The sequence below is a fragment of the Notamacropus eugenii genome, chromosome 4 (assembly GCF_028372415.1).
Source record: "Notamacropus eugenii isolate mMacEug1 chromosome 4, mMacEug1.pri_v2, whole genome shotgun sequence".
NCBI lineage: Eukaryota > Metazoa > Chordata > Mammalia > Diprotodontia > Macropodidae > Notamacropus > Notamacropus eugenii.
The window spans coordinates 462,188,368-462,204,839 of NC_092875.1; the positions used below are offsets into that span (position 1 = coordinate 462,188,368).

General features: G+C 36.1%; 1 protein-coding gene across 9 annotated transcripts in view; it reads left to right on the forward strand.

The window, feature by feature from the left end:
* The window catches only part of SSBP2 (single stranded DNA binding protein 2), a 402,471-nt gene that overhangs the window by 368,080 nt on the left and 17,919 nt on the right, over nt 1-16,472 (forward strand). For all 9 annotated transcript variants that reach the window (XM_072606240.1, XM_072606243.1, XM_072606244.1 and 6 more), the window contains 5 exons: nt 2,039-2,074; nt 3,928-3,982; nt 7,431-7,501; nt 9,467-9,545; nt 15,229-15,257. In XM_072606240.1, coding sequence (XP_072462341.1) covers nt 2,039-2,074; nt 3,928-3,982; nt 7,431-7,501; nt 9,467-9,545; nt 15,229-15,257 — 270 coding nt within the window. The remainder of the gene's footprint in view (nt 1-2,038; nt 2,075-3,927; nt 3,983-7,430; nt 7,502-9,466; nt 9,546-15,228; nt 15,258-16,472) is intronic.

The following is a 16,472-nucleotide window of genomic DNA, read 5'->3' on the forward strand; positions in this document are numbered from 1 at the left end:
ATGAGACCCAAAACCAGTATCCAGAACATAAGCAAAAAGATAGATAAATGGAAAGGGATGTTGACTGGTCATACAGCAAGAGAGGGGGATGGATACCTGAGGGAGTATTCCATTAGAATGCACATAATGTCAAGTTAGCTAGAGTACACTAGTCCCTAGCCTTCCAAAGGGAGGCCCTTTTGTAGAGGCTTAATGGGAAAAGAGGACAAGAATCTATGGAATGAGAAAGAATCAATGGGGTGGTAGGCTATGTTGCAGGAGGGAAGCTCCGCACCAAGCTGATCAAAGGATCTTTATTTAAGTCCATGGCCTAATAAAAGGTTTATTTTAATAAATATGTTGTGGAGTCCTCATTCTTACTATTCAGCCATAAAGTAATAAGTACCATAATACTTTTGAATAGTCTTCTACAAAGGACCCTGATCAAGGTTCTTTTAATGGAGAGGTCCAGATGACTTTGTTACTAGTGGTCAAGTTCTGGCAATTAGTAGCATCCTTGATTTACTTGTTAGGAAATTTAGGATCCTAGATACAGAGAAGGAAGGGGCCTGAGGGGCCACGTAGTCCCACCCCCTCATTTTATAGGTGAGGAGAGTGAGGCACAAGGAGATTAAATAATTGCAGAGGTTGCAGCTGGGTGGCCCAGGGGAAAAAGCACTGGGCCTGCATTGAGAAGGACCTGAGTTCAAATCCAGCAGGCAGATTCTTTCTAGCTGTGTGATCTTAGGGAAATCATTTCATCTGTTTGCCTCAGTTTCCTCAATTGTAAAATGGGGATAATAATAGCACCTGCTCCCAGGATACTGTGAGGATCAAATCAGATAATATTTGTAAAGCACTTAGTAGGCACTATAAAAGGCTCCTTATTATTATCATTATCATTTCCCACAGTCAAACAGGGAGAAAATGTCAGAAACAGAGTATGAACCCAGATCCTCTGGCTCATTTTCCCCTACACAAGACTCAGCAGTTAGAAAGTAAAGGGTGTAGGTTGTTCTTGTTCTTGTGCTGTTTGTTCTTTGTTCTGGAAGAGGGCCATGACACCAGGAAGGTGACGCCATGACTTCCAGGGAGGAAGGGCTGTGCAAAGTCAACAGCCTCACCCTCCTCCAGAGCCATCGGGCCCAGTGACATGATACAGCCCCAGGCAGTGGGAGCTCTTGGTCTTTTTAAATTAAGGTCTTTCCCAGTTCTCAGTTTTATTTACATTCACTCATGAGCCATCCAGGTGGCCCAAACAATGACCAGGTGGGACTTAAGCTAGGACCTATTGTTGTCTAGTCAATGAGAGCCCGAGTGATTTGGGTTTAAGTCCTGGTCCTTAAGAAAGAAATTTCTTATCTAACCTTAATCACAGAATGGGCATAGCCTCAGTCAAACTGAGACCTAGGAAAGGCCTTAATTTAGAAAGACCAAGGTCTCCCTTTGCATCCAGGGCCATCTCCAGTTGTCCTGATCTGTATCTGGCCACTGACTACCCAGATGGCTCTAGAGGAGAAAATGAGGCTGGTGACTTTGCAAAGAGGGTAGGTTGATATCACTGTCCAGATATCTGAATCAAAATAGCTGTGTTCAGTAGCATGGAATCTACCTTTGAAAAATACCAGTTACCGCCTTTCATGTACACAGTTGGGAAGATGACTGATTTCCAGAGTTTTGGTTACTGGTAAGTTTTCTGGGTTTTGTGTGTATGAATGTTGTTCGTCAATATAGGGGGAGGGGAGAAGTTACCATTAGTATTTAGTCAGTACATGAGAACCTTCAACTGGATCATTTCTTATCTCTACAACTTTGGTTGAATTTTCCTTGACTAAGATCTGACCTTTGTTTTTTAAAACCACAAATTGGTAATGCAGCTGTTCTTTCTTTTAGTATTTGAACTGTATTTCTTATGGGCAATATTCTTCCTCTTTTTTTTTTTTTACTCTTTCAGTTTATCTTTAACTAAAAATAAGAACACCAATTCACTTTGCTTCAGCCTTGATTCTCTGATATGAATCAAAAGAAAATAAATTGTTCTGTCCTTTTCGCCTTCTAGATACCATACTCCTCAGCATCTCCTGGGAATTATGTAGTAAGTACATTTGGGTTTGTTTGCTCATTAGAATTGATGTTACATTTTACTTAGGCAAAGAAATAGCTGTCCAGATGTTAAGATGAGCCCTTGTGTATTGGCTGAGAAGTGAACATCTGATTTATGTTTAGCTGTTTTGTCTGCCATCTACCATACATATGTTGGCGTTCATTAGTAGAACAGTTATCAATCTGGTCAGAGTTGCCCTGAGTGCTCTGTTTTACTTCAGCATATGCTCTGTATCTAGTATCATGTGGATACTCTGCCCAGTGAAGAAGAGGGACTTTCTCAGTTACATAGTGTTTCACTTGAACATGCTTTTAAAGTCTAAGTGGATGGTAAACCTCCCCCTCCCCATCATTCCAGCACAGTACTGACAAGTAAAAGTTAGGAGCTGGATTTTCTTTAGATGCTTTTTCTTAGAATGTTCTTCTTATGTAGGAAACACTAAACATCTCTAATACTGTCAGTAAACTTAACAACAGCTTAGTAGTTTTTCCTTTCTGCCCACTGGAGTGACTGGATTTTAATGCATTGGAAAATCATATATAATTTACAGCCTACACTGATCTCATTTCATGAAAGGAGATGAAATAAAAAGAAAAATGCTAAGCCAAGAAACAAGGAATAAATAGATGAAATTGGAAACCGTTGTTTAGGTGGCTTTCAGAACTTTGTGACTTTTTATTGAGGTGCAGCATTCTGATTATTTTCAGTTAGCACATGAAAAAAAAGAATGTTTACTTGCTACCACAGAGCTTTTTATAACCCGTGTTAAGTTGTGAGTTTAAATTAATCACTTAAAAGGAAAAGGAAAGTACCTAGGTATTTTTACTTTCTCATATCTTAACATTTTAAAGTAAAGTAATTTACCTTTGGGGTCTTCAAACAATGACAGCGTTCTAGTTGTCCCTTATTAAACAAAACCCATTTTTTTTAGGATTACATAAAATGTGAATACAATGGAAAGTAAGAGATATTTGGAAAATGCTTTCTTTTTATCACAGTAATTGTGATTTACAGGAAGTTTGTAGAACTTTGAAGGAAAGTTTAACTGCCCTCTAGCTGTTAAATAGTGTACTGACATGTTCATTAAGACTTGATTGAGAGTCTACCAGAGCAAAGAGAAGTAGGGATTTAGCTATTTTATGGTTAATTTGATCTCTGTAGATAAGCCACACTGGGTAATTCAACAACCAAAGTCTGTTTGAATAACCTCCATTAGCTGTGTACAGTAAATCAGTTGGACCTTCCACATCTTCATTTTATTAACACAGAATCTTAGAACTGTAACTGATTTCTAATTATGGAAGTAGGAACACATTTACAAAGAGCTCCACACATTGGTGTTGATGATGCTTGGTGGAAGGAAGAAAATATTAGAATTTTTTACAATAACACTGTCAAGAGGAGCATATTTTATTTACATTAAATCTTTTAATATTTTCATTCCTACTTAGCCAGCGAATCACTGGAAAAGAAAAGCATAAAAATGTAAATGACAAATTCATAATTAATTTCCATTATATAGATTTAAAAGGCCATATTAAATGTTTTCCCTTTTTACTTCATTAGGTAATATGGTTATATCATTAATGATAGGACACTGTACTTGGAGTTATGGATTCAGTGCTTATCTAGAGTGTCTAAAATTCTCAAATATATTAAAACTAAATCATGTTTTGCATAGTGGTAAAGTAAAAGAGTGATATTTCATAGAAAATAAATGGAGAAAATATTTCCCTCTGTTTTCAATTCTGTATTTTTCAAAGACAAACATAACTTTTATTCTTTGTTGTTGTTGTTATTGAGATGCCTTTCTTTTCACTAAATATTTTCTATAATTGTTTTAGGGTCCTCCAGGAGGTGGAGGGCCACCAGGAACTCCCATCATGCCTAGTCCAGCAGGTATTGGAATACCAGTGACCACATGGTCATTTAATGAGTAAAGTAAATTCATAATACTCAAATTAACTTGCTACTAAATAGTGATTGCCTCTCATCTCTTATAGAAGAATTGTATAGGTAGCAGTCAGCTATGCCGTTTAGTTACTGGTTTTATTTGAAGTAAGCACTAAAGAAATATTTGTTGCTCACTGTTTGTGAGACCTTGAGCAATGAACTTAAGCCACTCTGAGCCATGATTTTCTCGTATGTAAAATGACGGGCTTGTATTATCTCTGAAGTGTCTTTCAGCTCAAAAAAAAAAAGATTTTAATATTTTAACTTTAAAAATCTGTGTAAATGCATTAACCTGTTGCAGTTTAATCCTAATTTTCAGTTTTAAATCTTTTAATAAGATATTTTTTAAATTGCTAAAGTCTATCAACATGGGGAAATAGTCTATACAGAATTTATAGAAAAATTTATCTAACTTAAAGATTCGTCGAGTAAAAATCAAAGACTTAATCCAAATCTCCCAATTCATGAAATTGCCACAGAAAAGGAAGTGATGCTTTCAGCTTCCCTTCTGTTTGTGGATCCGTATAGCTGTGTAGCTACAACGGGATCTCCCTCCCAAATCTTTCAGGCCTAGGCATACATGTAGGCCAGTGGGAGAAGCCTTGTGGGTGCGTACTCACTTACATATTAACTAAGAAAACCTCACATTAACTTTATCGATATTGCTTTGTATTTTTATTTACTTTGTTAAACATTTCTTAATTATGTTTTAATTTTGTTCAACACTAAGGAGTTTTGCAGGCCACTTTCAGTCAGAGAATTTGACCCTTTTGATCTATGCCACTCACCACAAGGATTAGTTACCCACTAAAGCCAAAGTATATCAGAAAGACTTTTTTTAAAATCTTTTCAACTAGGATATTTGTTCATTTTTTTTTAATTTATAAAATTAAATAAATAGCAATGGCTTAAATTACCATTACTTGTAAGGTTTTTATATAGAATTTTAAAACATCAAATTTACAAATGATTAGTTTACAGAAATATATCCTATAGAAAAGTTTGAAATGAAGTTGAAACAGTATGTTGTAAATTTATATTCATTGTCATTTTTTAAAGTGCAAAGTTAATCATTAATAATGATTTTGTACCTTGCTTTATGAACTCTTTGGAGTTATCCCAAAGGCAAAAGCCTTTTGTTTATCTCTAGTCAGAACTTCACCAAGGAGAATATTGCAAAGTTCAGTGGAGACGGAAAGATAGAAATTAATCTAACTGCCTGTGCCTTATTAAGTGCCTTGGTCCGATTGATTATCAGTTAAGAGGGCCACATTTTATGATGATATGTTCTTATAAACAACATGGAAAAATAAAACTTTGTGGCAAATACTAAGTAAAAACACGTATAAGAATTCACACAGTCTTTCATTAGTTTGTAACGATGTGACACCTCATAGGAAAAGGGACAGGGCCTAGTATGTAGAGATCTCCCAGGTGAGGAAATTCTCAATGCAGGCTGGCCTCCTAGTTCTTAGAGAGTTACCCCAAGCAATGGGAGGTGACTCAGTTGGGCCAGTATGTGTCAAAGGTGAGACAACTTCCTGGAAGGTTGGTTATCTCTTCTGCTGCTCTGACTTCCACGTGTGGTATATACATAATCTCTGTTAACTATCATTTAGTAGTCCAGGACACAGCATGTACTAATCAATAAACTGTCCAGTTACTTAGGGACTGGGAGGTTACTGGTTCTGTACCCCCAGATTCCCACTCCCAAATTCTCTCCTTTCATCCTTGGTCAGAGGCAAGTTAGTTACTCACTAGATATCAGAGGAGTGACCCACTTTGCAGTGGGTAGATGCACAGCATCCCTGGTTAATCGTACTGATCTTCTTTTTCTCCCTCTGGTATTGCATTGGTTACACACAAAAATGGGGAATGAGTGAAAAAGAAATTCTGTCACTCTTCACTGCATAGAAACTTGAAATGTGTGTTGATTTCTTCCCCTCTACACTTTTCCTTCATTTTTCCCTTAATCCTTCCCAAAGACCAAGGCTGTTAAACTTTACAAGGGTCTCTTTGATATCACTTTCAAGCAATCCAGTGTTTTGCTTTTAAAAAGAATTTTATTTAATAACTAAAGCTTTTCCATAACCAATTAAAGGCTAACCTGAACTGTGCATTTTAGATATTTTGGGGGCGTGGTGCACAGATACAGAAGTAAAATTCAAATACTTGGACAACAAACACAACTGCATGACTGCGTTCAACAAGTCACAAGTCTGCTGCAGGGATAGCCCCAACCTTGAGGCCTGGTAGCATATCATTTCAGAATGAAAGAAGTGAAGGAACTTTACATGTCCTCAGATCCTTTATTCACTGTTAATAAGAAGGAAACAGAAATTTTCTCATACTGTTCTATTCAGAATGGTGGGCAAAGAATTGGGACCATAGCTTCCAGGTTAATAGCCCTCAGCCAACTGTTGACACAGCTATGGCCATGGTGCTAAGTAATTTCTGTCTGCAACACTGTGAACCAATTCACACAGAATTAATAAATGTCTGTGTGCAGTAAATCCATTAATATAGAGAAGTATTACATAGTTAATGATTATTCTTAGAAGAAAAAAATTCCAAGATTTCTGCACCTTATTCACAGAAATAACCATTGGGATTTACGGAAATCTAGAGAATTGTCATTAAATATAAGTGTTTTAAGCATGATGCTGCTACTATAATGTGAGGTCTATCATTGTACTTTATACTTACATGCATAGACTCAGCACATTTTTTTAATTACTATATATGTGGGATCAAGTATATGGAAAAAAGGATTGCAGCAGCGGTTTTGGAAGAAGGTATCTTACACATCAGTCAGGTGATTTGTTTCTGCTCAGACTGTAGAGGCTCCTTCTTGTCTTTCTCTTGGAACTAAGCCAAAGGTTTCCGCTAGCTCTTGCTAATTATTTGGATAAATTGAAAGAAAAAAAAAGGAATATTCTCAGAGCCTGATGGGGACATGAAAGACTCAATAGAACAGCTCTGGCTTAGGCGATGTGGACTATATCTGCATATAGTCAATGAAGTGGAGAATTAGGGCAAGTATCTAGTTAATTCAAAGAGAATGAATGATTTTACATCAATTTTTTAGACTTCTCAAGTAATAGTTGTATAGTTGTTTTTTTTTTAAACAGCATCATGCAAGTAATTGTCTCATTTCTCCATGTCATTCCCTATTTATAAGCTTTTAATCATAATGGAATTGAATTCTCAAATCAAGTGAAAAATGATGACTGGCACCTATTTGTTAATAAGCCTTACTATTGCCTGTTTTAGATAATACAGCTAAAAACTTGTCTAAACATTTATTTACACAGACTTTCGCTAGTTTTTCACTATGTAACACCTCATGTGGCTTGACAAGAAGGAGGATATTAATGAGCTAATTTTGTTTCAGATTCTACCAATTCTGGAGACAACATGTATACTCTAATGAATGCAGTACCTCCTGGACCCAACAGACCTAATGTAAATATGAATCCATTATTAGTTTTCTTGAATGTACACCAAGACCTCTAGATTTGCAAAATCACTTCTTTTGGACGTTTTTAAAAGATTCTAGGCAGTCCAGATAAAGCTACCAGGAAAAAAATGAAATTTTCTTCAGATTCTCTAAATTGAACCAATAGGATTGTGAAATTCCAGAAATTCTGTCCTATGGGCACATTGAATAGACAAAAGAAGTTTTCTAGAGATGGCATTTGAATATAATTTAGAATAAAATAAGTTATTAGGAATTCTAGGTAAATTGAAATAATTTATGTAATCAATTTTATAGTTACTTGTTTTCATGTAGTGGTGACTCATTTTTTCCCCTTCCACACTGAAAAGATTTTTGTTATTAGTTAGGTTTTCCTGACATGTTATGAACCAAGGTAACAATATGTGCCATGAGATCAGGAAATCTCAGCCCTGTTTGTTAAAAATAACCCAGTACTAAAGCAGTTATCCCCGTTTGAGTAGGTACTTTGTGTAAAATCAGGACCCATGGCTTGTCCAGCAGTAAGCTTGAATTTGACTATATCGAGACTCCAAGCCATATATTATATGCAAATCCTGATTTTAAATGTATAGTTTATTCTAAAGGAAAATGTCATTGAAACAAGTTCTTTAAAGGTCCGCCTTGACCTGACTGGTCTCCGTCCCCACCTGTAGTTCTAGGAATTGAGAACATGAAGTAGAAGCTAGGGCCAAAAGGGGAGTCTCAGCCCTGTCACCTTACTAGTTTGGTGATCTTGGGTATATCACTTTGCCATTCTTAGTCTCAGTTTTCTCATCTGTAAAATGGAGTAATAGTATTTATGTGAGTTATCTTATAGGGTTATTATGATAACTTGATCTCATTGGACAAACAAGACTTTAAGTGTAAACTGAACATGTACCATTTTTTAAAAAAGTATTTTCCTCAAAACACAAAAATTTTCACCATTCAATGAGTAAAATTCTTGTGCTTTTTTTTGTTGCATCTCTCAGATCTGTGTGATTCATTTCTAATCTGATTATGGTGATAGCCAGCCATGGGAGGAGGGATTAGGGAAATCAGCAGGCCTTTCTTGATCTTTCCAGCTGATGGTGCTTCCTCCCTGAATAACCTTGATTCATTTGTATATAGTTTATGAATACTTATTTTCATATCATGATAATAATAGTCTAAGGTTTACATACAAATATTATCTCATCCTTAATGAAATAGTGGCAGGGCATCATTTATAGTCTCAGTTCCCGTTGTTTACAATAATAATCCATCACAGGATCACAGCTGGCACTTAGAGAGTTAGAGAGTACTTTCAAGATTCCAGTGTTACATCCACGATCTCATTTGATCCTCCCACTATCCCTGTAAGATAACTAGCACAAGCATTATTAATAAAAGTAAGATTTAACTTAAATTGGGAGAGCGATTCTTGTATTATTCCCATTTTACAGATGAGGAAACTAGGGGCACAGAGAGATTAAGTGACTGCTCAGCATCCAGTCCAGCCCTCTATGCACTGCGCCACCTTGCTGTCACATAGACATGTTCTTAGGTGTGCGTGTTATCTATTGACTGTAGATTCTTTGACAATTTCATTGATGTTTTCATATCCCCAGCACCCAGCCTAGTGCCTGGCATACAGTGGGTACTTAATACATGCTTATTAATTGACTGATTAACTGCACTGCAGAACACTGTAGCAGTTGCATAGTTGCATGGTATAGTTCTTGCCCTGAAATAACTATCAGTATCACCAAGAATGATGGAGCTGAAACTCAGTGTGGGTGAACATTGGGAGAAAGCATTTTAGATTATAATTTTCTAAGTGACAATCGTGCATGTGTTCCCCATCAGAGTTATTCATTAACAGATAATTGATTATTGCAGACTAAAGTTGTAACCATACTTTAACTTAAGCTTTTAAATTTATGGTCATTCATTTTTATTTTTTAAAACAGTTTCCAATGGGCCCAGGGTCAGATGGTCCAATGGGTGGATTAGGAGGAATGGAGTCCCATCACATGAATGGATCTTTAGGTAAGGAAGTTACATATAATATTTAATGTTGTGGCAGTTCTTGATGTAGGGTACATGTTCTAAATCATGGTACCTCAGTGTTTTGGTATGGTGCCTGAATTTCATCTGAAAATATGAAACAATTTAGGTGCTCAAATCCAACTTACAGATTCAGTTGTTTATTTTAGTCTAGTAAAATGTGTCTAATCTTAAGTTTATGGGCATAGAGAATACTTGTTAGATACCAATTGTATAATTGTTCTTTTTTAATAATTAATGAGAAAAATGACCATTTTTTCTCTTGTTTGATGGCAAATAAAATCTCAATACTTTTTTGTGTTGAGTTCTTATACTGTCTTTTACTCTGAAAAGTCCCATGATCTGTGTGTTCTTCTCTTTCCTTGTACATAAAGTGAAAAAGTTAATTATCATTTACCTCTTCAACCAGGCTACTCTGAAAATTAAAATATATACTCTCTGTAATTTCTTTAAATAAGTTAACTGTGAGTTTGTGCCTGTAAACTTTGTAATTAGAGAATGAGGAGTTTTTTAACTCTTAAAAAGCCAAGCAGTACAGGTTGTGTTATCCTAAGGAACAAATCAGTATGTTTATTTATCATATTATATAATATTATATTGTTACATATTATACGTATAAAAAGATTTACAATCTTTTAAATCCTATTTAAATCCTTTTAAATCCAGCATTCTGTCAGCTGTGAGCCTGACCTTCTGTGCTTCCCCGGTACAGTGGCCAGGGATATTCCTAATTATGATCTTGAAGCAATGCAAGAAGCTGCCCTAACTCTTGAATCATGAAATGCTGAATCAGAGAAAGATTAAGTCCCATTCAGAGTAGTTTGAACACTCAGTTTTTTTATAATGTTCAGATTCTTGGGAGTGTGCTTGTTAATATGGGGTACATTGAGAGCATCTTCCAAGGAGGATCTATGGAAGGCTGATGAACAGGAGGCACACAGACCAAAAAGGCAGGGAGGAGTTATGATCTGACACGGAGGATGGAGGGACCCACATAACTGAGATAAAAGGAGGACATACATGTGAAAGGACTGAGAGTATTCTGCTTAGCAGAATGCATGAGTTACCATACCATACTCTCTCTGTTTGCTGACCACCTGGTATGATATATGGGAGAGGGAAATTTAAAGACCGTTTAAGCCAAACCCCTCATTTTATGGAAACCTTAAATGACACTAAATGACTTGACTAAGGTCATACAGGTAACTAGTGGCAGAGCCAATACAGGAATCCAGGTGCTTTGACTCCAATACTCTTTCTGCTGCATCATTTGGTGTTAAAATGAGGAATTCTTATTGAGCTTCATGATTTTCAGGAGGCAGCTAGGTGGTGAATCAGGAAAACTCATCTTCCTAAGTTCCAGTCTCACCTCAGACACTTACTCACTGTGTGACCCTGGGCAAGTCACTTAACTTTGTTTGCCTTAGTTTCCTCATCTGTAAAATGAGCTGGAGAAGGTCATGGCAAACCACTCCAGTATCTTGGCCAGGAAAACCCCAAATGGGATCATGAAGAGCCAGGCATGACTGAAAAACTACTGAGCAACAACATGGTTTCCAGTTGTTCTTGCCACATAAAAAGAGAGAGAGAAGAGAGGAGAGGAGAGAATACTAGAATGAGGAAAAATTCCAGAAGTACAATAAGATAAAGAGAAAAAGTGGTTTATTGGCCTAGTGGATAAAACACTGGACTTGGGGACAAGAAAGATTTTTATGCCAATACTCTCTCTGGCATCTTTTAACTGAACAACTGTGGACAAATCATTTAACTTCCCCGAATATTTCCCCCTCTTTTAAGTGGGTATAATGATACTTATCATACTTATGTCACACTGATTTTGAAACTCACATTAGATAATGCATTTAAAATACTCTGTAAACTTTAAAGCATTACATTGTGTCAGTTATTATTACTACAGTGAAATTTATTAAATTGCACTGGATGAGATCATGCACAAATAGTTGCAATCAGCACCAAGGACAGAAATACCCACATAAATAAGATCATTGACTCCATTGTAGTATTTAGGAATCAGTTACTGAATGCAGCCTTCATACTATTATACTGTATGTTATATACAACCTGGCTATAGATAAAAGCACATTAAATAAATATACTGTTTGCACCTTAGCTTAGGGTTAGAAGTATCTTACAGTGTTTTCAAACCAGATATCTATTGCTGTGGCTATCTGGTCAGTCAAAACATTTTATTGTGCCTTTGACTAACATGTGAAAGAAAAGGAACTTTTAACTATACCTATGAACATAGATGGAGAAATATTGTTTAAACTTTAAATGTAAAAGTGTATATTTCCTAAGATGTGCTCCAGAAACTTAATAACAGTGACTAAAATCCTAGCCATAGACTCAAAATGTAGGAATCTCACATTTTCATGATGAACATATCACATTTAGCTACATAAAAGAATAAAAAATCCTACTTTAGTAGCTATGTGAATAGAATTTTCAAATCCTTTAGTTTCTCAAGAGATATTGATGTCCCCCTGACAACTGAATTCCACTGGGAACTACATCTTTCTATCATATTCCACAGATCATCCTTTCACAATCAGAATCACCCATGCAGTTTTTAAAGACAGACTATTTCCTAGAGTTTCAGCACACTTTAAAAAATGAAAGGTCCTAAACATACATATTTCAGCACTTTTTATAGTTTTTTTAAAAGAAACGCCAAGAAAAGTGAGTCCCCAGAGAAAAGTAAGCAGAATCAGAACTATTTACACAGTGATGAAGTAAGGTTTAAAAAAAAAAAAAAAGAAAACATGGAAGAGTATAGAGCTCTGATCAATCAGATTGGCAAGTAATGACTTGAGAGAAGTGATGCTGAAGTGTGCCTCTCACCTCTCTGCAGGCAGGTAGCAGAATTTAGGTGCAGAATAAATAATTGCTTCAATCTTCCATGTTGCTTGTGGGAAAGAAGACAGCCAGAAAAATCTCTCTGGGGGCTGCATCCACATGGTAGCAAACAGATTAAAAAAAATCTTTCCTTTTCCTACCCTGTTGTTGGGTGGTCACTGTCACTTGTCAGTCCTGTCTGACTCTTCATGACCCCATTTGGGGTTTTCTTGGCAGAAGTACTGGAGTGATTTGCCATTTTCTTTGCCAGCTCAATTTACAGATGAAGAAACTGAGGCAAACAGAGTTAAGTGACTTGTCCAGGGTCACAAAGCTGCCAAGTGTCTTGAGCTAGATTGGAACTCAAGAAGATGAGTCTTCCTGACTCTAGGCTTGGTGCTCTTCCCACCTGCACCACCTAGCTGCCCCATAACAAATGATTTGAAAAGTATAAGGATTGTTAAAACTGGGATCATTTCAATATCTATAGGAAAACAGTGTTTTGATTTCAACTTTATTCAGTCAATCAATAAGCATTTATTAAGCACTAGCTATGCACCAAGCATGGTGCTAAGTGTCAGAGACACAAACCAAGACAAAAATGGTTCTTTACCTGAAGAAACTCATGCTGTCATGGAGGAGATAAGCATGCAAGATATAAAGAGTAGACAGAAGGTCATCCTAAAAGGGAAGACTTCCTGCAGAAGGTGGGATTTGTGCTGAGTCTTAAAGGAATCAAAGAAACTAAAAGGCTCCTTTTCACAAGGGGGTATATGAAAAACCTCAATAGGGCTGTGGGAAGGGAAGAGGAGACACTAGATTATTTACAGCACGTTGACAATTACAAATGTTTTTGAAGGATGCACCGATACCCATTTGCCTAGATTTCAAAATATTTATAGAGAGCATGTTTTCGAGACTATGATTTACATCTAGATGGGCAACCCCATTATACATAGTCCTTAAACAGATATTTGAGTTGAAAAATTAACTGGACCCCCATTCATGAGAAGGAGTAGAGGGTGCCCTTGAGAATCTATGGGGTGCTTTTAATGAACCCAAGCTTCCCCTCAGACAAAGGCCCATCTTTTATAGATTCAAGAGTTTTCTGGTGATGCTTTATGGTATCCAGCCATGTAATACCACAAGAATTTAAGTTACGGGTCACCAAAAGGTCAATGGAGAGGCACACCATATATGTGAGTAGGCTGCAAGCTATATTATGGCATATCATGCAGGGGAAGTGGCATGGACGCCATTATCTGAGACAGGTATGACCAGAAGAGGAGGTAGGCACGAAGAGAGGGACACTAGTTAACTGCTAACCCTCATGCCTTTAATGACATCCTCTCAATGTCTAGAGATGTAGATTAGCATCCCCCCAACCCCTCCCACACGCACATTTTGAATGCCTTTTGAAGGATTTAAGGGAAGATGTCAACAAGAGTCACTCAATGAAAACACTGTTAGTTTGAGGTCTGCATAGTTGGTAACATTACCCACAGTGATAAATGAAGTCACACACCCATATCAAAGATAACTTTCTTGTGTTCCCCTTTATTACAAAGTACTACATTTTCTTTCTCTGTCACTTTGCTTCTAATTAATAAGCGTTATTAGTAGTGAGCTTATTAATAAAATATTTTATATGATAGCTATAAACATGTTCTTAGTTGTAATGTTCATTATACTAGATTGCAGAAGCTTCATGTGTGTTTAGTAGATGTTTCTTTCAGTGTGGCTTGCTAAAATCAACATACTTTCAATAGCAGCCTTGCTCAGAAAGAATTGATTATTCTTGTCTATTTCTAACTTTTAAAATAAACCATAATATTATTAGAATGTATTGTTAGAATAATTATGCCAAAAATTATAGTGTTTTGTTTTAAACTATAGTTCATCTTCTCCATAGGGCCACTCTTCTGCAGTAATGGCTTGTATAGAAACTCATACTTCTTTACAGAAAAAGGAATAAAGTGTTATTATTTTTTATTTCTTTCATGTATCTTCATAAAAACAATATACCTTAGTTATTTTGAAGACAGAATTTTGAAAGACCAACCATAACTATGAAATAATTCTTTGAAGCTCTTATGTATGTATACAAGGTTTAATATAATTTTTATTTTGATTACTGTGGAAAATGTTGGTCACGGTCTTGTTGGTCACGTCTCTTTTCTGGTTTCCAAAGTTCTATAGGATTTTACTTTCAAAAAAAGTTTTAGAAGACTGATCTTGCTGAGGTTCCAGTTCTAGGGTCAGGTTGTCTCAGGCAAGTTACTTCACCTCTAGGTGCCACTCAGCAGCAATCTTCACCTGTAAAGTTGCAAGAGAGTGTCCAGTATGCCTTAGTGAAGTGAGATGCTGCACTTGATGGTTCCTGTACCAATGAAATCAGATCTAGACTAGTAAAATAAACAAAGCAAAAAAGATATACCTGAAAATCAGACCAAGTAAGGTATATTTGTTCCATGAAGAAGTCTGCTTCCACAAGTCTTATTCGTGAACCTGATAAAGATTTCACTTTTTCTTGTTATTGTTATTTGTTTTTGTTTTCCAAGGGTGGAGATTTTTTATGAATTTGCCACCATGCACCAGGAGTAACTCCTATCTACAAACTGGGGTGAGGTGGGGGAGAGGTGTGGGTGGAGATTTTTTATTTTAGATTGACAACAGAGGATAAGTACTTGAGATGTGTGCACTGAAAAATACATTTGAAGCACAGACTACTAAAATTTGGAAAGTAAAAATCTTAGTTGAATTACTTACATACTAATGAGGGTTTTGTGTGTGTTCATTTTTTTTTTAGGCTCAGGAGATATGGACAGTATTTCCAAAGTGAGTATGTTGTATATTTTTTGTTAAATATTTTGTTTGAATTGCTAAATTATCTTATGAGCTTTATTCTTAACCGTGCTAGTTTGATGTTTAAAACTAGTTGGAAATGATAAATGGTTCTTTTGACTGCCCCTGAATATGCCAGTGACTATTAACAGAACCTACTCAATGTGATAATTCATGTCCACGTCATAGCCAACTTGGCCATATCATATTGTTACTTTATTTTAAAAAAGTGAGTACCACTGAGAAAATAACCTTTAGAAAAGGCAATCAAGGCTAGTCAAATATGAGAAAAGACGTAAATTTGAGGGAATTACATATTATATTTTATATAAATATTAGGAAATCCTGATTATTTAGTGATTATTCTCATTATCTTAAAATGGAAAAAATCAAAGGGGGTAGAAAAGTGGATATTGCAATAGCATGTTGTCTTTTTACCCTAATGGTTTAGGAATCCAAAATAAGTTTTTACTTATAGGTATATTTTATTTTTAAAGAATACCTCACTACTTTTTGGTTTTTTATAAATGCAAAAAAAAATTCCATTCTTGTCAGAAGTATAGTGTAGCCAGGCATGGTGGCACACTCCTAAAATCTCAGACTAAGGGAGGCTGGTGAATCACTTGTGTTTGGGAATGCTGAGTTTCAGTGCAGTAAGCTAATCGTTTGTCTGTACCAAATATGACAAATATGGTGAATTCTTAAGAGCAGGAGTCCCCAAAGCCTACCTAAAGAGGGGTGGGAACTAGTCAAGGTCAGAAATGGAACAGATCAAAGCTTTCATGCTAGTCTTCGATAAGATCAGGCCCATGAGTGACTGTTTAACTTTCCCCGTGGAAGAAATAGGGAGATCTAGTCTCCAAAAAACAAGCAAACCAAGCCATATCAACCAACCAACAAACAAAAACCAGGACAATAGTACAATGTAGATATGACTGATAGGAACTACCATTGAAATGAGTGCATTTTCATCTAGAGGTTATAGAAATTCATTAAAGGATTGTTTCATTTCCTTTAATTTGTAAAATTACTGTAAAATTGCATGACTTCCCCAGAAGTTGAGAATGAGATTGTATGAAAAAATACTGTTTTAAGTTAAGACCTAAATCAAATGTTTAATTTGGAATATGACAGAATGTCTAGGTTGTCTTATTTTGCATAGCTACAACAAATTTGGCAAACAGCTAGGACACCTGTATTTAGGGGCAA